Below are 23,958 nucleotides of genomic sequence, written 5' to 3'. Positions count from 1 at the left end.
CTGTGAAGCGTGAGGAAGAAATCATGCTGCCGGTGGCCAAAACATCAGGAAAACAGCATTAACCAGTTCACCACATGTTCCGCTGATGAGGGTTGCTTTTTCCGTCAAGAAGGGCAGCAAGAGACGGAGAAAATCGCTCGACGGGACAAACTCGCCTCGGAGCTCAAGCGCAACACGCCATGCTGAAGCGGCGCGCAAGCCACGCCCCCATTGGTTTCCAGGTTTTCAGCTAAATAATTTCTACTGGATCATGTGCCTTTTCTGTTTGTTTTAGTTCTGCTTTGTAATCCAGAATTCCAACAATGTCTGCACTCCAAAACAGATTCAACAAAGCTTTATCATCCAAACATCTTGCAAGTCTTTGTTCCAGTGATCTGCATTTTAGGATTTGCTTTACTCATGTAGCTTCAGATCTGTCTTTGTTTACTGTCAAACCTAAATATGTGTAGGAACAAACTCGTTCACGATCCTCATAGTTTTTCGATTTTTTAAGCTCTTTTATTGGTGAATAGCAGTCAATGTGTACTTCTTTTTTCACTTGTGTCCATCATATATTATCATAGTAGCTTGAGTTTCTTTTGTCTGCAGTTCTTTTTGTTTTACTATAGTTCTTTGATGTGGTAAGGGCTCATCAAGGGCCATATGTAGGTGGCCCAAATAATGGTCGTTAACGGTGAAATTCGATAAATTTCACTGTTACTGACCAATATTTAGCCATGTGGGATGTAGGGAAGGATTCGGTAAATACCGATTCTTAATACCGATTTCTAATTGGCCTTGCATTTAACAAATAGGTAATACTGATTCCTTAAATGCAATGTAGGAAGCACTTTTGGGCCTTAGGAATTCGTTAATTACCACCAACTTCAAGTTGGTGGTAATTACCGAATTCCTTTAAAAAAGCACATTTTTGCTTTTTTAAAAGTGCCATGTGGCACACATCCATGCCCTTAGGGCATGTATGTGCGCCACATGTGCACACATGCACTTTCAGGGATGCAACAGGGTGTCCTTTGGATCGGTAATACAGATTCAGTAATACTGAATGCCTTCAAATTCATTCCTATGGGCCTCCAAGCCCAGGGAATGAATGGGTAGGTATTCCTTATTACCGAATCGGTATTACCGATTCGGTGATAAGGAATATTACCGATTCAGTATTTATCACTGAAAATTTACATACATCCCATTTACCGAATTCTTAATACCGAATCAGTAAAATTCGGTATTAAGAATTCGGTATTTTGAAATTACCTACATATGGCCCAAAGTCTCTTTTTTGTAGTCACACAAATACCTCAGGAAGTGCATTATTTTTCTCTCACAATGGAGCATCCTGCCGCTGGGGTTACATCTGAAACTCAGAAATCTGGGAAGAAGAGAGGGAAATGGCAAATGCCTGAATAAGGGGAAAACAGAGTGAATCAGGGGCCAAGAAGAGCCAGGTTTTCAAGTGCTTTTGGAATAGGGCTTCCAATTCAGTGAACCGCAAAGAGCTTGGGAGGTGGTTCCACGTCTTGGATCCGAGGACCGAGACGATTTGCTGCCTTGGGTATTTAAGTCTGAATAGAGGGGACTTGAGAAGATTGGCATGGGAGGACCTCAGAGTTCTAGTGGTTGTGAAGTGGGTAAATCTTGCAGTCAGGAATTGCGGTCCAGTTGCTCTGAATGCTCCGAAGACCAGTATAAGGATCTTAAAAAGCATCCTTTTGTGTGCCGGTAACAAGTGTTAGGTTTTCAGAGCTGCGGAGGCAGGGCTCCATCTGGGAAGTTTTAGCACAAGTCTGGCCCCCATCTGAAGTTTGTGGAGTATTGCTTTTGGTGAACCTGTGTAGAGACCATTACAAAGGTTGAGAGTAGAAATGATGAGGGCAAAAGTGACTGTTTTCCTGGCAGCTAATTGGAGGAAGTCAAATAAATTTCCTAATGATTTCATTGAGTTGAAACACATTCCTGCCACTGCAAAAGTTTGAGGGCGGAAGGAGAGGGAGGTAACAAATTTTACTGCTAAATTTCTTGCAACTTCTACTGTGGTGGGAGGCACAGAATTCTACCACTATTGGGTTTGGGGAAAAATGATTAGACATGCCAAATTACAGGATCTAAGCTTAAATTGTGTTGTATTTTAGATGGTTGATTGCATCCACAGGATGATATAGGAGAGGCAGTTTGGGGAGTTTAGAGCTGAGCAAAGGGACCCATTGTCCAGTGATAGATCAGCTGCGTATCATCAGCGTAAGATGTAGTGATGAATCCGAAAGAAGCTATCAGGGAGATTTAAGGGGCCATTTATATTTCGAAGGGTGTGGGGCAGAGAGACGAGCCCTGCGGAACTCCTGATACTACTGATCTTTCTGTTGATGAAAAGGGTCCCAGTCTGACTACTTGTCTGTAACCAGTTAAAACGATTTATACCAAGGCTTCATGAGAAATTCTGCAGTCTTTGATTTGTTGAAGAAATATGGGGTGTTGACGAGTGCCAAACGTGGCAGAGAGATCAAGTAATCAAGCATTTTTGCAGCATCCCCAGTCAGTTCTATGGTGTCCACCACTTCCAGCAGAGCTGATTCTGTGGAGCGCTTGGGGCGAAAGCTGGATTGCCGGGGATGAAGTGCAGGAAGGAAATTAGTTGGCCGTTAACACATTTCTCAAGCATTTTGGCTAGTGAGATGGCGGAAAGGTTAGTCAGTGTGTTTGGGTGTGATAGAGATTTCTTTTGCAGTGGTTTCATGACTGCCAGATTCCAGCTTGAGGGGACCTCAGCCATTGATCATGAGGTGTTAAGCATTTTGTTAATAAAAGGGTTCACAATGTCAACCAGCTTATGAAGAATGGTACTGGTCATTAGGGAAACTGCAGTTACATAGGAGAATGGCCAGTTGTGACTGTGACAGTGTAATCTCCTGAAAAGATGCAAATATTGTGGTCTCTGCCTTTAAAAGGGTATCCAATAAAACACACTCAGAAGGGAGCATGGTGGTTGAGAAGCCTAGTTGAACGGCAAGTATTTTCTTTTTAAAGACAGAAGAGATCTAGTCGCATAGAGTTTGGGATGGGGTAATGTCCCTAGCAGGTGCCTTAGGTTGTTCAAAAGATTTTGAGATATTAAAAATAATTTTAGGATTGACCTGGGACTCTTCAATCTGGGCTGTGAAGTATGCTTTTGCTGCCCTAATCTGAGCATGGAAAACTTTCTGGGTGATTTCAAAACAAAGCAAGTCCTTGGGGTTGTAGGCCTGCCGCCATTTATGTTCTAGTTGTTTGCAGAGCAGCCGTTGCTCTGCTACAATCGGACAAAATCATGGAGCTAATGGTTGGGATCTGTGATGCGGAAAATATTACCTTGACTAAATCATTAGCTGTGTTCGTAATCCAATTAATAAATGAATTGAGGGCTTCAGCTAAGTTCCTCGTAGACGTCTGAGTAGAGGTGGATAAAAGTGAGCTTAATTTGGGGTCAGGTATTATCTTGCCCCAAATGCGTAGGGTGTGAGGGTCCGTAGTCATGGTGGATGGGGGGACTCTCTGGGTTAATCAAAATTCTCAGAGGTCAGGTTGTGATCCGACCAATAGGGATGAATAGGGGCTTCTACTACCAGTATGGGGATGTTAGAAGAAACCCCATCCAGGGTATGTCATGCGAATTGAGTAGAAGAGGTTACTGTATGATTAAGGCCAAGAATGTATAAGGTATCGATAAAATGTAATACTTTGAGGTTGGTGCTGTGCTCAAGGGTGTAGTTAAAGTCTCCAAGAATAGTGAAATTTGCATATCAGAGTAGAAGAGGTGCCAGTGCTTCTCCTAAGGAAGCTAAAAATGTAGATCCTGGGGCGGGAGTACAGTAGATTAGACCACCTGCAAAAGACTGAGTGGGACTCATCTTAAAACAAAAGCCTAGGCTTTCTGCTCCTTTCAGGGACTTTAAATCAAAAGAGCCGCATTGAAATATATCTCAGGAAATGACGGCAAGGCTACCTCTGCAGGTCCAATCTCTGTCTGTCCTGAGAATAGTATATCCTGGGGAAGGAGACAGGGACATATCCAGGTTAAATCAGTTTTAAGGCAGGATTCTGCAATAAGAAGTAAATCTAAATGCAGGTCCTCAATCACGTTGTGGACCTGTTGTGCACGTTTGCTAAGGGAGCGGGCATTAATAAGCCCGTCTAATAATGACTTATTATGGGGACTGTGGGTCTGAATAGTAGCAAAGGACGCGTCTACCAAAAGACCAAACTCGCCTCTGCCCATGATGCAAGATCATGGGCCCTCAATACAAAATGGTTCCTAAATAAAGCGCCTCACAAGGATTGCCAACAACTAATAAATAGTAGTGATTTAAAACGTTTCAAACATGTGCTTTGAGTATTAAACCATTGTTTGCACTGATTAATATGCTGAACTCAGGATTAGTTCATATTTTTATCCTTACCCAGTAAAGCAGAAGGGCACAGTTGACAGCGGTTAGGCAGGTAAAGACGATGTATTTGAAGACACAGAAGGAAGAAACAAGAGCACAACGTCCTTCCCTTTAAGTGAAAAACAAAGATCGGGTAAAATTCTCCTAGCACCAACTAAGAGGTATATTTAAACATTTTTATTGCTTTTCACCAAGGACTATTACATATAAATAGCCATCAATGGAGCTTTAAATAACATAACATACATCTATCTTCATCTGCATAAACACTGCCCATGTCCAGCCAATCCCCCTTATCCAATTGAGTATAATTGCACATGGTTTAGTCTAAAGCACTTCAATACTCATTTACTACTACTTATTCTAGCTGGTCTCACAGAGGCAAATCAGATCAATGTGAGAAGAATTGCAAGGGTGAGGATCTCGATGGAATATATGAAACATTGACTTCTTTAATCCACATCACATCGAACAGTCATTATGTTCAATAAATATATTATCATCCTAGTCAGCTAGTAAAAACAACCTAATATTGTCTTCAACTTAACTTCTCCTTTGTGTACAGACACTGCTGAAACATGGATTCTGCTGCAGATCTTACTCATGAATCTGCATTATTGAATTTCATTGGGTCCTTTTCCCTCAATTCCTCAAATGAGAGTGATACATCCAACCAAGGTGAAGTTTTAAGAAGCTCAACGTTGTGGCTGCAGGCTTTGCTATCTGGTATAAGGCTGTAGTCTTACAAGTTTTGTATTGATTTTTTTTTACTGTTCCTTATTGAAATTTTTACATTTTTTAAGACAACCCACTACAGGCATTTTAAGTTGACATATATATACATTGGTGGATGCAGACATAATGTTGTACAAGTTCATATATAATACAATACAAATTATATTTGATCAATCAGCATATTCTATCCATTGTATAAGGGGTCCCATATTGCTAATCCTTTCTTTTTCTTATTCCTACCCTTCCTGCTGTAGATAGCTATCTCCAGGCTATATAATGCTAGCAATTGCGCCCACCATTGCTGAAGCGTGGGTGGATGTGGGTCAAGCCAAGCCGATGCCAGACATATTCTAAGTACTGCCATTGCAACAAACAGAAGTTCCTTCATTTGGTTCGGTCGAGTATCGCCGTCTACCCCCAGGATTATTTCAGCGGTTGTTATCTCTATGTTTGTTTCAAAGTTTCTTGAAAGAAAGATAGAGATCTCCCGTCTGATGGAACAAAGTTGCCTACATGTGGCGAGCAGATGGGTTATATCTACTTCAGGCAGCTCACATCTAGGACATTGCGTCCCCTTACCTGTGCTCCATTTGGCTATTCTTTTAGGGGTATAATATAGTTAAAAGAAGGTTTTATAGAATTGAGCTTGCAGTTTGGTTGATATTAATAGCGATTGGGAAAGTTCGAATGCCTTCTGGACTGAGGTTTCTGGTATTTCTAGTTGGTTCTGCCATTTATGGATATGTTTGTCCACATCATCGGGTAAACTGGTTACTAAATTATTATAGATTTCTCCAATTTTAACTCGATTATTTTGAGCTATTGTTTCGATTATCTGGATTTTCTGGAAAGCAGCACTGCCGCCCCCTTTTTTTAAATAAAATCTCTGATTTGCAGGTATTTAAAGAAATTTCGGTATTCGAGACCACATTTATTTTTTTAAGATTTCAAATGAGCTAAAACCTGTTGAGTTGTAGAATGTATCAAATTTAGTGATACCCTACCTGACCCACCGCTTCATACATGTGTCAGTAAAAATCACTGGGAGGTTGTTATTTCTATGGATGGTCGTATAATTCGAGAACCTTCCAATCCCGAGAAGTTTGCGTATATGGCTCCAAGCAGTATAGATACCTTTTTGGTTTTGAAGCGAACTTTTTTTAAATGACAATCGTAAGTCAATTGCCAAAGATGTTCTCCTGTTTCTTTACCAAGAATAAGTTCTTGTGGGGTAGGGACCCCCCTCTCTTGATCTGAATCCAAGTTTGGAGTTAGAAATGCTCTGCTGTATTTGATTAGTGTAGCCCACCAGTAAATTTTAAAATTAGGTAAGGCGAGACCTCCTCTATCTTTTGGTAGAGTGATGAATTTCATGGCTCTACGTGATCTGCTATACCCCCAGATAAAGCGAGAAAAAATACCATCAATTTCTTTGAAGATCTGTTGGTCAAAGTTTAAGCAAATAGTTCGGAAAAAATATAAGAATTTAGGGAAAAATAACATTTTGATTAGATTACATCTTCCAATGATGGTTAAGTGTAGATTATGCAAACTCTTCAATTTTTTTTCCGTTTGTTTCAAGAGTGGTTTCAAATTAAGTTTAACCAAATTATTTATCTTTGAGGTGATGTTAACTCCTAAATATACTGCGCTTTCGACTACCCTAACATCGCAATAGCTGCTTTTGTTATTGGTTATGATCTGGGTTTTGTTTTGATTTAATTTGTAACCTGAAATTTCTCCAAAGTTATTTGGTTCTTCTTCCATTAGATTCACTGCTTCATTTGGGTTCGTTGTGACTATTGCGATGTCATCCGCATATGCCAGTGTTTTAGTTTCTCCATTGGGGGTCCTCATCGGTGTTATGGCTAGGTTGGTTTCTAGCATACGAATGAACGGGTCTATGAATATGGCAAATAGTAGAGGGGAGCAGGGACTGCCCTGCCTTGCAAAGTTTTGTATTGAAAGGAAATAGGGAGGTCACTTCCTGTTTTATAGTATTTGAGGACTTTTTATTGGAGGAAGCATGCTGTTGTTTAAAAGGAGCAAACGGTCAAACTCTTTGATAATACCTAATTCTGGTTACACATGACAGGAAATTACATTGTGCATGCTTGATGGGACATCCCTGTGTTTATACGTCATACGTGATAATTGAATACCGTTCTAGCACTGATTACCCATGAAAGTTAAAAAGCAAAAATCATGCTCCTATCCAAATTAAGGATGAGAAGCAGACAATAGAAAATCTGAGCTTGATCTCCTAGAATTGAGAATCGGTAAGCCCTGATGAAGTCCTTTTGAAGGACGAAACACCTTGGCTGGCATTTCCCCTTCTTTTTTAAGGTTTTGGAGTCCAATAAATAAGTCTTAAAAGAATTGAGGATTGAAGGTGGATCCTTTGTGAGTTTTGGACTCATTTTGTTGAAAACTGTGACTTCGGGCCAGATGTAGGTAAATTAGATTTACCGATTTTTAATTACCGAATTTTACCGATTCGGTAATTAATAATCGGTAAATCTAAAGTGTGGATATGTAGGTATATCCAGATGTTGAAATACCGAATCTTTAACAATCGGTATTTACCGATTCTGTAAATACAGAATCGGTAATGCCCATTCATTCCTATGGGCTTCAAAGCCCATAGGAATGAATGGGCATTACCGATTCGGTATTTACAGAATCGGTAAATACCGAATCACACAAGGGTGCAGGGGGTGTCACTTTGACACCCTCTGGCACCCCCAAAACAGGCACGGGTGCCATGTGGCAGGCATACCTGCCCTAAGGGCAGGTCTGCCTGTCACATGGCATAGGTGTGCATGCACACATGTGCATGCACACCTGAATCGGTATTTTACCATCAAATTGGATTTGATGGTAAAATACCGATTCGTTAAGGCTCCTGGGACTCTGAAGAGTCCCACCTACATCGGAGAATTACCGAATCGGTAAAAATACCGATTCGGTATTTTACAGAATCGGTCATTTTACCGAAACGGTAAAATTACCGATTCTGTAAAATTGAGCCCCTACATACCATTTCAGGTATACCGGTCGGTAACGGCCGAAAATAACGATTTTCGGCCGTTACCGACCGACCTACATCGGGCCCCTAATGCATTAGTGTTTTAATGGACAGTCATTCATTGAGTGCCTCCTCCTAAATCACTTCCTTCAGTTCTGGAGAAGCATTTGATGTTGTGTAGGGGTCAAAACCATCCTTTGTTACTCATTGTTTTAACTGGATATATTGGAGCCGGCCAGTTTCATGAACCCTGGACTGATAAAAGTGAAGGCATAACTTTAACTAGGACAGTATCAACAACCTCTTAACTATTCAGGACTTTTCATTCCCCAGATGAATGTTGGATTCTGAGAATATCTACCTTAGGCCTGTGGATTGCCAACTTCTGGAAGTAAAATAGCACCTGAGTAGACATATTTATTTTGACAACTGCTTTCCAACCAAGCCACAAAAGGAGTGTAGTATCTAATTCCTAACAATCTTTTCTACATCTTCCAACAATGTAGAACAGATAGATTCTTAGGGCTCTCTCAAAAATTCTTATAATCATTACCCACATGTCTTGTAAATCTTTCCTGGGCTTGTATATTTGAGGTACACCCTGGGTTTTCTCACCTCTTCATTTAAGAGCAATGGGCAAACACATTTTTATCATTGCACAATGGCCTTAAACAGAGAGACCATTGAATTATTTCCTGGTTCCTGAAAGCAATGTTTTAGGAACCGAAGTGACTAAAGGGCTGATTCACAGAACTAACCTACAACAAAATCCTAATTTAAGACAAAATCCTAAATTAGGACAAAATCCTAATTTAAGACTAAATCCTAATTTAAGACTACTAAATGCCTTCTGTGAATACCAAAGGTAGTACGTTTAGGATGTTGCCGTAAATTAGTTCTGTGAATTAGGCCCAAAGAAATTGTGTTCTATGTCCTGCCAAATTTGAGTAACCTTGAGCCATGATGGAATCAGGCCATTTGAAGAAGGCTGATACATTTGAAGCAGATATACAGCGGGATATCTACTTACATTTCACTCAACGCAATGTAACGAGGCAAGGTGCTGCGCTGTGCTGCATCGCATGAAAGAGAGACAGCAGAAACGCATCATATTTACAAACATATGACACTTTCCTGCTGTCTCTTATCCCTTGCGTCAACACGGGTATCCTTGCTCCCTGGCACAGTGGGTGCTGCCTAGTGCCAACACGGGTATCCTTGCTCCCTGGCGCAGTGGGTGCTGCCTAGCTCCAACACAGGTATCCTTACTCCCTGGTGCAGAGGGTGCTGCCTAGCGTCAACACGGGTATCCTTGCTCCCTGGCGCAGTGGGTGCTGCCTAGCGCCAACATGGGTATCCTTGCTCCCTGGTGCAGTGGGTGCTGCCGAGCACCAACACAGGTATCCTTGCTACCTGGTGCAGTGGGTGCTGCCTAGCGTCAACACGGGTATCCTTGCTCCCTGGTGCAGTGGGTGCTGCCTAATGCCAACACCGGTATCCTTGCTCCCTGGTGCAGTGGGTTCTGCCTAGTGCCAACACAGGTATCCTTGATCCCTGGTGCAGTGGGTGCTGCCTAGCGCCAACATGGGTATCCTTGCTCCCTGGCGCAGTGGGTGCTGCCTAGCGCCAACATGGGTATCCTTGCTCCCTGGTGCAATGGGTGCTGCCTAACGCCAACACGGGTATCCTTGATCCCTGGTGCAATGGGTGCTGCCTAGCGCCAACACGGGTATCCTTGCTCCCTGGTGCAATGGGTTCTGCCTAACGCCAACACGGGTATCCTTGCTCCCTGGCGCAGTGGGTGCTGCCTAGCGCCAACATGGGTATCCTTGCTCCTTGGCGCAGTGGGTTCTGCCTAGTGCCAACACAGGTATCCTTGATCCCTGGTGCAGTGGGTGCTGCCTAGCGCCAACACAGGTATCCTTGCTCCCTGGTGCAATGGGTGCTGCCTAGCGCCAACACGGGTATCCTTGCTCCCTGGTGCAATGGGTGCTGCCTAACGCCAACACGGGTATCCTTGCTCCCTGGTGCAGTGGGTGCTGCCTAGCGCCAACACCGGTATCCTTGCTCCCTGGTGCAGTGGGTGCTGCCTAGCGCCAACACCGGTATCCTTGCTTCCTGGCGCAGTGGGTGCTGCCTAGCGCCAACACCGGTATCCTTGCTCCCTGGTGCAGTGGGTGCTGCCTAGCGCCAACACGGGTATCCTTGCTCCCTGGCGCAGTGGTTGCTGCCTAGCGCCAACACGGGTATCCTTGCTCCCTGGCGCAGTGGGTGCTGCCTAGCGCCAACACGGGTATCCTTGCTCCCTGGCGCAGTGGGTGCTGCCTAGCACCAACACGGGTATCCTTGCTCCCTGGCGCAGTGGGCGCTGCCTAGCGCCAACACAGGTATACTTGCTCCCTGGTGCAGTGGGAGCTGCCTAGCGCCAACACGGGTATCCCTGCTCCCTGGCGCCGTGGGTGCTGTCTAGCGCCAACACGGGTATCCTTGCTCCCTGGTGCAGAGGGTGCTGCCTAGCGCCAACACAGGTATCCTTGCTCCCTGGTGCAGTGGGTGCTGCCTAGCGTCAACACGGGTATCCTTGCTCCCTGGCGCAGTGGGTGCTGCCTAGTGCCAACTTGGATATCCTTGCTCCCTGGTGCAGTGGGTGCTGCCTAGCGCCAACAGGGGTATCCTTGCTCCCTGGCGCAGTGGGTGCTGCCTAGCGCCAACTCGGGTATCCTTGCTCCCTGGTGCAGTGGGTGCTGCCTAGCACCAACACAGGTATCCTTGTTACCTGGTGCAGTGGGTGCTGCCTAGCGTCAACACGGGTATCCTTGCTCCCTGGTGCAGTGGGTGCTGCCTAATGCCAACACGGGTATCCTTGGTCCCTGGTGCAGTGGGTGCTGCCTAGCGCCAACACGGGTATCCTTGCTTGCTGGCGCAGTGGGTGCTGCCAAGCGCCAACGCGGGCATCCTTGCTCTCTGGGGCAGTGGTTGCTGCCTAGCGCCAACATGGGTATCCTTGCTCCCTGGCGCAGTGGGTGCTGCCTAGCGCCAACATGGGTATCCTTGCTCCCTGGTGCAGTGGTTGCTGCCTAGCGCCAACACGGGTATCCTTGCTCCCTGGTGCAGTGGGTGCTGCCTAGCGCCAAAACCGGTATACTTGCTCCCTGGTGCAGTGGGTGCTCCCTGGCGCCAACACAGGTATCCTTGCTCCCTGGCGCAGTGGGTGCTGCCTAGCGCCAACACGGGTATCCTTGCTCCCTGACGCACTGTGTGTTGCATAGCGTCAACACGGGTATCCTTGCTCCCTGGCGCAGTGGGTGCTGCCTAGCGCCAACACAGGTATCCTTGCTCCCTGATGCAGTGGGTGCTGCCTAGCGCCAACACGGGTATCCTTGCTCCCTGGCGCAGTGGGTGCTGCCTAGCGCCAACACGGGTATCCTTGCTCCCTGACGCACTGTGTGTTGCATAGCGTCAACATTGGTATCCTTGCTCCCTGGCGCAGTGGGTGCTGCCTAGCGCCAACACCGGTATCCTTGCTCACTGGCGCAGTGGGTGCTGCCTAGCGCCAACACGGGTATCCTTGCTCACTGGCGCAGTGGGTGCTGCCAAGCACCAACACAGGTATCCTTGCTCCCTGGTGCAGTGGGTGCTGCCTAGCATCAACACGGGTATCCTTGCTCCCTGGCGCAGTGGGTGCTGCCTAGCACCAACACAGGTATCCTTGCTCCCTGGTGCAGTGGGTGCTGCCTAGCGCCAACACGGGTATCCTTGCTCCCTGACGCACTGTGTGCTGCCTAGCGTCAACACGGGTATCCTTGCTCCCTGGTGCAGTGGGTGCTGCCTAGCACCAACACGGGTATCCTTTCTCCCTGGCACAGTGGGTGCTGCCTAGCGCCAACACGGGTATCCTTGCTCCCTGGCGCAGTGGGTGCTGCCTAGCACCAACACAGGTATCCTTGCTCCCTGGTGCAGTGGGTGCTGCCAAGCAACAACACAGGTATCCTTGCTCCCTGGTGCAGTGGGTGCTGCCTAGCACCAACACAGGTATCCTTGCTCCCTGGCGCAGTGGGTGCTGCCTAGCACCAACACGGGTATCCTTTCTCCCTGGCACAGTGGGTGCTGCCTAGCGCCAACACAGGTATCCTTGCTCCCTGGTGCAGTGGGTGCTGCCTAGGGCTAACACAGGTATCCTTGCTCCCTGGTGCAGTGGGTGCTGCCTAGCGCCAACACGGGTATCCTTGCTCCCTGGTGCAGTGGGTGCTGCCTAGCACCAACACGGGTATCCTTTCTCCCTGGCGCAGTGGGTGCTGCCTAGCGCCAACACAGGTATCCTTGCTCCCTGATGCAGTGGGTGCTGCCTAGCGCCAACACGGGTATCCTTGCTCCCTGGCGCAGTGGGTGCTGCCTAGCGCCAACACGGGTATCCTTGCTCCCTGGTGCAATGGGTGCTGCCTAGCGCCAACACCGGTATCCTTACTCCCTGGTGCAGTGGGTGCTGCTTAGCGCCAACACGGGTATCCTTACTCCCTGGTGCAGTGGGTGCTGCCTAGCGCCAACACCGGTATCCTTACTCCCTGGTGCAGTGGGTGCTGCCTAGCGCCAACACAGGTATCCTTACTCCCTGGTGCAGTGGGTGCTGCCTAGCGTCAACACCGGTATCCTTACTCCCTGGTGCAGTGGGTGCTGCTTAGCGCCAACACGGCTATCCTTACTCCCTGGTGCAGTGGGTGCTGCTTAGCGCCAACACGGCTATCCTTACTCCCTGGTGCAGTGGGTGCTGCCTAGCGCCAACACGGGTATCCTTGCTCCCTGGTGCAGTGGGTGCTGCCTAGCGCCAACACGGGTATCCTTACTCCCTGGTGCAGTGGGTGCTGCTTAGCGCCAACACGGCTATCCTTACTCCCTGGCGCAGTGGGTGCTGCCTAGCGCCAACACAGGTATCCTTGCTCCCTGGTGCAGTGGGTGCTGACTAGCGCCAACACGGGTATCCTTGCTCCCTGGTGCAGTGGGTGCTGCCTAGCGCCAACACGGGTATCCTTGCTCCCTGGTGCAGTGGGTGCTGCCTAGCGCCAACACGGGTATCCTTGCTCCCTGGTGCAGTGGGTGCTGCCTAGCGCCAACACGGGTATCCTTACTCCCTGGTGCAGTGGGTGCTGCTTAGCGCCAACACGGCTATCCTTACTCCCTGGCGCAGTGGGTGCTGCCTAGCGCCAACACAGGTATCCTTGCTCCCTGGTGCAGTGGGTGCTGACTAGCGCCAACACGGGTATCCTTGCTCCCTGGTGCAGTGGGTGCTGCCTAGCGCCAACACGGGTATCCTTGCTCCCTGGTGCAGTGGGTGCTGCCTAGCGCCAACACGGGTATCCTTGCTCCCTGGTGCAGTGGGTGCTGCCTAGCGCCAACACGGGTATCCTTACTCCCTGGCGCAGTGGGTGCTGCCTAGGGCTAACACAGGTATCCTTGCTCCCTGGCGCAGTGGGTGCCTGCATTCCAGGAAGGATTGTTTTTGTGCAGGAAGGGAATCGTTCCTGAACAAATACAATCCTTAGAGGCATTAACCTCTCTCTATTTGTACACGTGGAAAAAGGAAATACAGAGGAGGAATGATATTTCTCCTTCCTACGCCTCACTGGGGTAGACATAGCAATTTGACGCATTCTAGGTTTACAAGTCTTTAGAAATCTGGGACGCACCAGAATCACCCATGCTCCACACATGCCATGCCTTCCTAATGCAAGGTAATGCTAGCTAGCGCTATGCACTGCCTTACATTCCACACAGGGCCATTCAAAGGGGCTTTCCGTGGCTTCGTAAATCCCAGATAAGGACTCGTGTTGCCTTGATGACTTGCGTCAATCAAGGACAACACAAGTACTTAGTAATGTAGCCATGATAACTGACAGGATCCAGGGCACTGCTCAATATCACACGCTCTCCTCCATCGTTCTCTCGCCCTATCACAGTCTATCACACCATTCCATGCTGACTGCAATTTCTACGAGTTGATTAATTGCTGAATGATCATCGACCTTTTTCCTTTCAAGGTGAAAGGGAGAAGGCTGGACAGGTGTTTTCTAAGAAGGTTCAAAGACCACGTTGAATGGTGTTTCCCGCCTGCTGTTTGTTGCTTGTCACAGCTTGTGGGTGGCTAATTGATACTGAGGTCTTGCCATAATATTTTAAAAGTTGCTGTTTGATTATCTGGTTGTGCATTGGCCTCTGCAGTAGATTACCAGAAGTGTGGTTTATTCAGACCCTCTGCTTTTGTAATGCTGCTCACCGCTTTTGCCTATTTTGGAAATTGTAGCAATGAATGGCCCTGGGGGAGTTTAGGTTTTAATCTACCGCTTACTGGACTTCACATGGTGGAAAAAGGCGTCAAAGTTCCTAAAGTTCTTTGACAGCCCTTGTTCAAGGTTGTTCCTTCATCAAATGGACCCACCTGACAATCTCCTGCTTATGGAATTCTTTTGATTTCACTCACTCTTAGTTGACTCTGGTTATTACATTTTGCAGGCACTGTTGCAGCAACGCGTGCATTCTACCTGATTGACTCGGGCTCCATTGACATTTAAAAAGGTCGCACCAGGGATGTTAGTCCTTACATGGCTTAAACTGATGGTGAAAAGAGGATCAGAATCTGAAAATGAGGGCTAGCTCAACACTGTCCATGCCTAGCTGAGGTCTGTCAGCTCATCAATGGATACCACAGAGTTCAGTCTTCAATGATGTGTCTGATATAAACAATTCACAGTGAAAAGTGGTATATGTGTTCAGTTATGCTGGGCTTCCATTTAAAATTTTACTGTGTAGAACTTAGTAGGCGTTGATTGGGTAGGTGCCACTAAATTATGATATTTTAGCAAAGCATAGCTGTCTCATTTACTAAGGGTTGTAAAATTAAACCCTTGGAGTAGATCCTGGTTAAGTAATATCAACAGGATTCCTTACAGTATAGAAAGAATATGGAGATAAAGAATTGAATGTGTGGAACAGTGAGATGAGTGACTGTAAAATAGTCCCTCTTGCTTTACAATGGAAGCAATTCCTATAAAATGGAATGAAACACCAAACAGCCAATAGCACGCAGTGAGTGGGAAATACTCCTTTGGAGTGGAGCTAAAGACTGTTCTGTATATATCCTAAAGAATTGTTGAAATTAGATCACAGACAGCTGCAGTGTCTAGCCAGACCCAGGGAGTATGCAGGGATTTCTACCTTTTCTTTGGGATGTGCATTTCACCTGCTGGTGAGCTGATACTGGGCCCAATACCTGAATGGGTGCTTTGCTGCGGGACTCGATGACACTGAACTTTATGCAGGACAATAATGTGCCCACTCCTGAAATCTTTCAAGGTTCCTTCAGTTTAAATTATGAGACAACTTTGAGGTGTATGTGTCAGATACTAAACAACAAAATGCACAAGTTCTAGGGTTATGCAGTACCTTTGAGACCCTCATGGGTAGGTAGCCGCACTATATAAACTCCTGATTGATGGATTGATGCTAGTATCCTGTCTGCAATAGGTGTGAGCCATCTTGTTATCATTTGTGTACAAGTCAATATTGCTCCTGTGGTTTGTAGGAAGATCCATACCAGGTATGTACACCTTGGGTGGAGCACTTGAGATTAAATACAAATTCTAGTACAGGATCTTTTCCCATTTTGCCAGATAATCCCAAGACCAGAAACAGCACAAACAATCAGTTTCCTTGAGACACAAAACCCATGGGCAGATTCATCATTGTATTGCATTGCTCTTGCGTCATGCATGGTGGCGCAAGGGCGATGCAATCCAAAAGCCAGACTTATCCCGCAAGGCCACCTCGCATGGCCCTGCGGTGCTTGGTAAATCTGAAGGCAACTCAAGGCAGCGCACATTGCTGCCCTGCTTTGCTCGGTGTTGAGACGGTGTCCTAAGGGTGGACCATGGGTGTTCCCATGCATCCACTCATGGATTTTGGCGGAATCCCAGAGTTACCGACACTGGTAAACCAGGGAATGCGCCAAAATGCAAAACCTCCCCTGGAGAGGCGTAACCAGAAAAAATATCTTTATTTATCCGTGTTATTTCCTCTTTATATGTGAGATGCATTCGGCTGCACACTTAGAAAGAGAAACACAACTCAGACGATTGTTTTTAAGAAAGAATGTGCCCCTTCCTGCACAAGAACAATCCTGCCTTCAGCGCTGGCACCCTGGCACCATGGGGCAAGGGTGCCTGCATTGGCACGAGCTGCCTGAAGTGCTCCAGCGTAGAGAGAGAGCAGGAATACGCCATATATTGGTGAATATGGCACATTCTTGCCCTCTCCTGCTCGTGCAGTGTTTTGCTGTGTTGCATGTAAGAATGAGAAATCTGGCCCAATTGTTTAAACTTGTCAACACTATTCAAGCTATCAATAGAACTTTAGCCCAGACTTCAGCAGTCAATACCTGGTTACTCATTTGCAGTGTATAATAGATGTAGAACTGAACAGAGCATTGCATATGAAAGTGACACAGCTTAGTATTCTCTTATATACTAAAGGTGCATTATACCCCCACATTACACTGTCTGTCTGTCTGTCTGTCTATCTATCTATCTATCTATCTAAAAAAGTATCCCCTATTATACATTACAATTATATTGCAAGTTACAGCTTAGTTCCAATACCATGTGGAGGCGCGAGTCCGAAGGCCAAGTACTGATATAAGTTCATGAAACTCAGTTACTTGTAACATCTGTATAAAATGTGACAGAGGGGTGGGTACTTTATCCCACTTACAATGAAAGCACATTAGACAGAACACTTTAATTGATGACAGATTGACAAACTTACTTGATTAACTTTGGGACACACTGAATGTTGGGAGTTTTGGAAGTGAACGGTGAGGCCACTGACGCCTCCTGCTCTGACAGGGAGATTCCAACATGGGCCATTTTTAAGGCCTGAAAGAAAATCACATATGCGTTTCAGGAAAAGCTACAAAACAACTTGTAGAGAAATACATCATCTGGACCATTTTATACCCACTGTTCTAAGTAATTGCTGGCTCAATGTGGACTCCCCAGTGCTTACCAAGGTGCTGGAAAAGAGAACTGTCACTTGGAGTTCTGCCACTTGCAATGGACTGAAGATGCCCCTATGCCCTCATAGTGCCTCAAAAGACATCTTGGTTAACTAAATGCGCCTGTACTAGGCATCCCTACATTTTTGTCAGCTTCCACTCACCCCATGAAATGTTCCATTTGATCCACTGCAGTGAGATGCTCAGGAGTCTTGGGTTTCTGAGAGTTGGTTCAAATATCTTTCATACAATACGAGTGTGGGGGAGCTGGCACCTATTTCTTCCTCCTAATCCCCAATTGTTTGGTGGATTCATTAGGGCTCCAATTATCATGCTGCTGTTCATCCTCTAATGAGGCCACCTGTGGACCTGCGAGATGCACTTGGACCCTATTTGCCTCTTGTTGTTTTTTCCAGAAGCCCCCACAGGTTTATTTGGCTCTGAGACTTCCTTTTCCGGAAGCTAATAGTCTTGGAGCCCCCCGGTGTGAACACCTGAATACCACTGCCCAGACTGAAGCAGTGATTATGGAATAACTTGTCTACCCTCACTAATGAAACAAGAATGTTCCATTCATTCCCAAGGTGTCGTGGGGTTGACCTGTACATTTACACAGTGTTAAGTTGGCATGGGCTTATTAGAAGTTTAAACGCCATTTTTCCTTTCCTGCTCTGCTTTGCACATGACACGCTCTTGCGCTGATGTTTAGAGAAACATTGAATACTTTGCTTTACATGAGAATAACTTGTTTTGCTGCATTTCTAGGCTGCTTCGATAGTTTAGTCTGCACAGTATGAGCCGAGACTGTCAAGGTTATCTTGCACACTGAGGTTGTTTTCTAACTGATCAGCGCATGTTCTAGACATAACACATATGCAGCTGTGGCCAGGCCTGATATTGGCGCGTTTAATAATGCACTGCGTAGGCATGATTACACACACTTGGAGAACATCCGAATGCTCCGAGCTCGTGAAGAAACTGATGTGATCCACTCCTGCTAATTACCAGAGGTATGGGGCCGCCTATGTAAGCCTATGAAACCTTCTATTAGTTATAATATAACCTACTAGCAAGGGAGGGTGAAATCTAGGTGTATATTCAACCTGTTTGCAGTTAGCATTATAACATGCTTTCTCCCTTTGTATTTTATGGAATAGTAACAATGCTGACACCTTGCTTCTTATAATATGTTTACCCGTATTAGCTAAGGTGCTGCGCCTGAGATCACGGTGTTAGAAATAACCATTCCGAACTAGCTAGTTTCTCATTTACTCCTTGTTTTGGATTGGTATGAGAGTGTAACGAAAGAGTGTTCTTGTTGTCCACTTTACCTGAGGTATCGTAAGTCGCATGTTCTGGGTTGACTAATCATTGGTGTATTTTGCTATAGGACGAGAACCCAATGAGTCACTGATGCTAGTCTGGTAGGGGATTCTGGGCACTAAGGTGGGTTTTGGCACACCCTAATTCACTGAGGTCCTGGGTCTCTATGCACAGTTCTGTATAGGAACGGAATCCCTGCTACAAAGGTACAACTCAAGGTCAGCAAGAGCCAGTGAGGGCTCCTGGCATAGTTAACACAAAACAGTGGTAAAGGGTTGTTTTTTAAGGAAATGAGATATATCCGACTGCAGGCCAAATACATAAGGGCCACCAAAATATTACATAATCTCTGCTATTTAACCAACAGCTGGCTAAAGACCCAAACATTCCATATGTATCTGTCCACAGGCTATAGAGCAGAGATCATGTGTTATGTGACCGGTGTCCAGTTATATGGCGTGGAGGATGTCTTTATTTAGCCAAATAGAAAAGGTACTCCAGGCAAAGGCTAAGTGGTTGCCATTGTGTAATGGTGTTGCAGGAAACAGAGCAAATAATTTGAAAATGAGTGGATAAACAAACATACAAAAGAATGGAAAAGACATAAATGCATGATTTTTAGATATGTTGTTTATAAACAACACAATCAATTTGGAATAAATACATTTATCTTAGTATCGTAATAACATAAGAAATTTAGGAATCAAACTTCTCTTTTAGGAGTTCATGACTTTGCACACAGGCTGGAAGTATTTGACTGTTTACAAAGAGTAATGATCCCAACTATTGGACATTCTGCTGTGACTTAATAGGTGCCACTGTGAGAGCAGCTTGAACTTATTCCATTACATAAAACAGTATTTTTGGGAATGATTCTGATTCTGATTTTTAAAAGAAGAGAAATTGTATTTCATCATCCAGTTAATCAGTGCTAGAGCTGGTCCATTGATTGCTGTTAGTTTCACAATAGATACATTCTTTGACCAGGGCAATAGATTTGGATTGGCACTGGAGTATTTTTTATTTTTAATGTGGAGTATAATGCTGATTATAATTTTGTTTATGGTACATGGCAACTATATTCCTGATAAGAAAGTGGCATTTCCTGTATTTCAGGAATTGCACATTTCTCTTCACACATTGTATATTATAGTGATCATGCTTTGAACATTAGTGTGTATCCTATGATGAACAGTGTTGTTTGGGAAAATGTTCCATATCAAATTATTGGTCCGACAGAAATGATTCAAATTCCTTTTGTTTTAAAAGTTTCACCAATTACATTATAATTACTGATTTCTTTGCAAATCTGGGACATAAACTCTGTTAAACTGTAGATGTGTGATTTGTTTTACTATGCTGCCCTGTATAACGGAAGTCCTTAATTAAATGATAAAAATCACGAAGAGCTGTTTTGTTTTCATCCTTATGGACATCATTACATCCATATAACAAAGAGCCCCCAGGAAATATATAATTATACCAAGTGGAAGCACTGCAGGGCCCCACTCATTAATTGTCATAGACATTTCCAGAAAAGGTTATTTTATTTTACTAGTATTAACAGGTCACACCCATCTTTTAATTCTTCTCAAAAAACAGAAAAGCCTTAAACGATTCTCATCATCAAACACATGTTCATACACTCTGCACAGTCTAGTGAATCTCTTTCTATAAAAGGTTACAAATGTTAGAAAGTTAATATAAATGAAAGAAGTATTTGGGGAATGAAGTTTTGGCAAATAAAAAGTATAGAGGCTTTATTTAGCACATGCATGATTCATCGAGAAATTATATTTTTGATCAAGATGTTCCAGCAGAGTACATGCACTGGGTTTGCGTCAACTACAGATCTAAAGACACCATCCATTGCAAAGGTCCTTTTGACAGTTTCCAGGGTAGCATCGCTGATGCGGAATTAAACAATATGGGCAAAGTGGGACATATATTTTGACTGTATTTGATTCTAATGGAATAGCCTTATGGCCACCGGATATTGATGTGTGCATGAAGAACAGGAATATTCAGATAGGAAAGTTGTGAAACAATTAGGACAACTGATAGAAAGATAATGATCACCACATTCAAAGTCATAGATAATGGTTTTCTGATAGTCTCACAATGAGTGCACACAATTTTCATAATTTCTCAATCTACTGATCAAGGCCACCCTAAAATGCAAGCCATCAGGAGGATGCCATAATCTCTGCCTTTCCTGCTATTCTTTTCCAAGGATTATTGACTGCCCATCTATAAGAAAACAGGTTTTGTTTTTCTGCTAATTATATAAGCATTGTTGCAGTTACCCAAAGCCTTATAATATGTGTTTATCTTGTGCGAGTTAAAGAGACTGGAACTCATTATGTGTAGCCTATTACTTAAGGATTGATGCAGCTTGCTGAAGCCAATATTATTTGTTTATTTTTTTGTGGTTTAGAGACTGGAACTCAGAAAGTGTTTTTTGACACAAGTTGATTCTTTTTGTGTTAATGAAGAATCAGCATCAACATCTACTGACAGAAAGCAGAACTGTTCTAGGAATCAACTCACTAAACCTAAAGATCAGCAATTGGTGCTATTTCGATTAAAGGAAGAAACCTATAGCAGAGTGCGACATAATAGTTCTTCTATTAGTGTGGGCATAAGAAATGTCATGAACATAGATAATCATAGTCTAATCGCCAGGAACCCGCACTTAAGAATTCTTGGGCACATGCTTTTGATGGATATATTAATGTCACTCTCACATTCTAAGTTCATGATTCTTTATACATTTTTTTCTAGATATAAAACTGTAAATACCCATTTTTAACGAGAGGTAGACAGCCAAGAAATAGTATGTTAACCAATAGGTGGGTTTCATTCTAGGTGTGTATGACCACTAAAGTAATACAGAAATAGTAATGAGTTTTAATCTTCTCGATTAGGTATTGACCATTGGATCAATGACTATGTTCTGTCTTTTCTTCCCCCTCCCCTTCTTCTTACCCCCGGAGGCCTCTGTGCTCTAACATAGTTAATGAAGGTTGAGATTCAGTGGGGCAAGGTGTGAATATTCTTCAGCAGGCCATGGTATCCCTGCAGAAGAAGTCAGAAACAATAGTTCCTATAGCTGTAACACCTCCTCTATTATAATTCCGGGGATGTTATGATTATGATAGCTTTTTTCAACTGAGTATTCCCCTTCTTGACTGACATGTGCAGTCAATAAAAAGTGAATACATGTAATATATAAAAAAATACACATTTAGTTTGTAATTTCTTTTTGCAATATGATAATGAAGTTTGCCTGAATATATTCAAATTATTTTTTCTAACAGACGACTGACATACTGTGTTATTGATTTCAAAAGAATTTCTAGAAGGCTCATAACTATGTGTCTTGTTTATTTCTATTATTCAAAAGAACATTGTCTCAAAGAGCAAAAAAGAAAAAGGCATCAGGCCACTCTCTGTTAACTGTTCGTTCTGAGAGATTCAACAACAGTGAAATCCTGGTAAAACAGCTGAGCACAAAGTATCAGTGGTTACAGAGAAACCTTCACCCAGGCAAATACCAGTGTTGCAGAATCCTATCACTGACTCCAATTGAAAGCTGCTAGAGAGGGAGGCATATAACCTTTGCTTGCTGGTCTTATTAGTGTAGCTGGCGACGCATGATGTGAATAGCAGGCCTTGCTATTATACTGAATGCAAGCATTATTGTTCAAACAGGCATCTCAAGATAGGTTTGTATTTGCTGCTGTGCTAAAATTAGTTTTAGTGCTTAGAAATAGCAGAATGAAGGTAGAATTGCAATAAAAGCACACAGCAATCATGTTTGAGTTATTCCTTTTATTTACCCATCTAGTAAAAGTTTCTGCTGCCAAGCTAGTCTTTATTGTAGTTGCAATGCATATTGTGTGCACTAGAATAGGGCTTTGACATTAAAATAACGTTTTAAAATGTATCCATAGTTTTCAAAGATTCTTGAGTTTGTTATTCTTCAATGAAATACATTTTGGGGATCTACTAACTATCCTTGTAAAGTCTCACAGGGTTGATCATTGCCTCAAGGAACCTCATTTTGTTTAGTAGGGTGCAGGGTAAATTCAGACCAACTGGGTTTCCATCTCAGGTTGGCACATTGACAGGGAGTCTAAAAACTGAACTCTGTATCCTAGAACAATATAGATAATGCATCCCCTCATTTTGTTGAAAGGCCGCCCTTCTAAAGCGGTAGGCTGCTGTAGTTTTGTTTTCGTCACCCTACCTCTTTCCAGTGACACAACCATTGTGCATAAGGTCAAGCAATGTCATTTCTGGTCCTATCATTATGCTAATTTGTGATTTTAAAATCTTTAAAATCCCATCAATTTCTGGTCACCCCATCATGACTAGTAAGCGACATACCAAAACTCACCCTGGCCAGCAATGCCCTGGTAGAACCAGAGATGCATAAAGGAGGAGAAAATGAAACCAGGGGCGTGGGTGAAAGAATGATGGTGTCCCAAGTCTGTCTTCTTGAAAATAAAAAACCAATGGCAAGAAAATCTATATAAAAGGTTTCCCAGCTATGGAGAGTCAATATTATTTTGAATGGATGTTTCCCAAAAAATCAAATCCATTCTCAAGAATATATCTTTGCAAGCGGACCTCTAATTGGCTTCATATGAAAGTTCAAAGTTCATGCTGAACATTATTTCTGTGAGTAGATAGTAAAGAAACTTATGGAGTATGCAGGTTTTTTCAGAAGAGTTGATTTCATAATGTGAATTATCTGCTCCTCATATATGCATCATATAGACAAGTGGGCCACTGTGCAGACCGGGGGCACGGAGTGGACTTAATAGTCACTGGGTTGCCTCCAGCCAAATCTTAGCTTCCCATAAAAGATGGCACTGTAGCTTGAAGGCAAGGAACCTGGGCTTCTGTGTGGCTGCCACAGGTTCATCCTGTGAAGAGTTTTTTACAGTTGTGTCTACTCAGTGCTGGGGATGCTTTCCTGTCCGAATGATTTATTTTCAGGTAGTGCATGCTTTAATGTGAAACTAGTTATTTGGTCAGAAGCTGATCAGAATTTGAGCTCACAGCTGGCATCACTCATCGCTGCCACACATTCTTCGCAGCAGTTCCCTCCCTACAGCCCTTCCACTCATTTAGCCAGGTTGATACTCAGATGTAAACCCAATAGAGTTGATGCTGTTAAAAAGTTGGCTCTGGGAAGTACTGTTCCTGAGAATGCAGAGTTTAGGCAAACTCGTGGTTTGGGGGCCAACGCTTGCTCAAAAAAAGAGTTATGGTTGGTCTCCAGCAGTGTGAGGTCATTAGTTGGTCTATGATGGGGGGGGTGGCAAGATTAAAGTTACATCAAATCTCTAAAGTAGGGACAGCCACTTCTCACTTTTTAAACAGGGGGAGCATGCCATGCCACT

At 44.3% G+C, this 23,958-nt stretch overlaps 1 protein-coding gene across 1 annotated transcript in view; it reads right to left on the bottom strand.

Moving 5' to 3' along the window:
- LOC147684257 (putative cation-transporting ATPase 13A4) overlaps positions 1-23,958 on the bottom strand; it is a 301,484-nt gene that overhangs the window by 66,546 nt on the left and 210,980 nt on the right. The window contains exons 23-24 of the mRNA XM_086944654.1: positions 16,993-17,102; positions 4,431-4,527 (exon numbers count right to left, since the gene is read on the bottom strand). Of these exons, the coding sequence (XP_086800780.1) occupies positions 4,431-4,527; positions 16,993-17,102 (207 nt within the window). The remainder of the gene's footprint in view (positions 1-4,430; positions 4,528-16,992; positions 17,103-23,958) is intronic.

The sequence above is a fragment of the Lissotriton vulgaris genome, chromosome 11 (genome assembly GCF_964263255.1).
Source record: "Lissotriton vulgaris chromosome 11, aLisVul1.2, whole genome shotgun sequence".
In the NCBI taxonomy this organism is placed as follows: domain Eukaryota; kingdom Metazoa; phylum Chordata; class Amphibia; order Caudata; family Salamandridae; genus Lissotriton; species Lissotriton vulgaris.
Note: the sequence above shows the minus strand (reverse complement) of the source record. Positions and strands in the feature narration are given on the sequence as shown.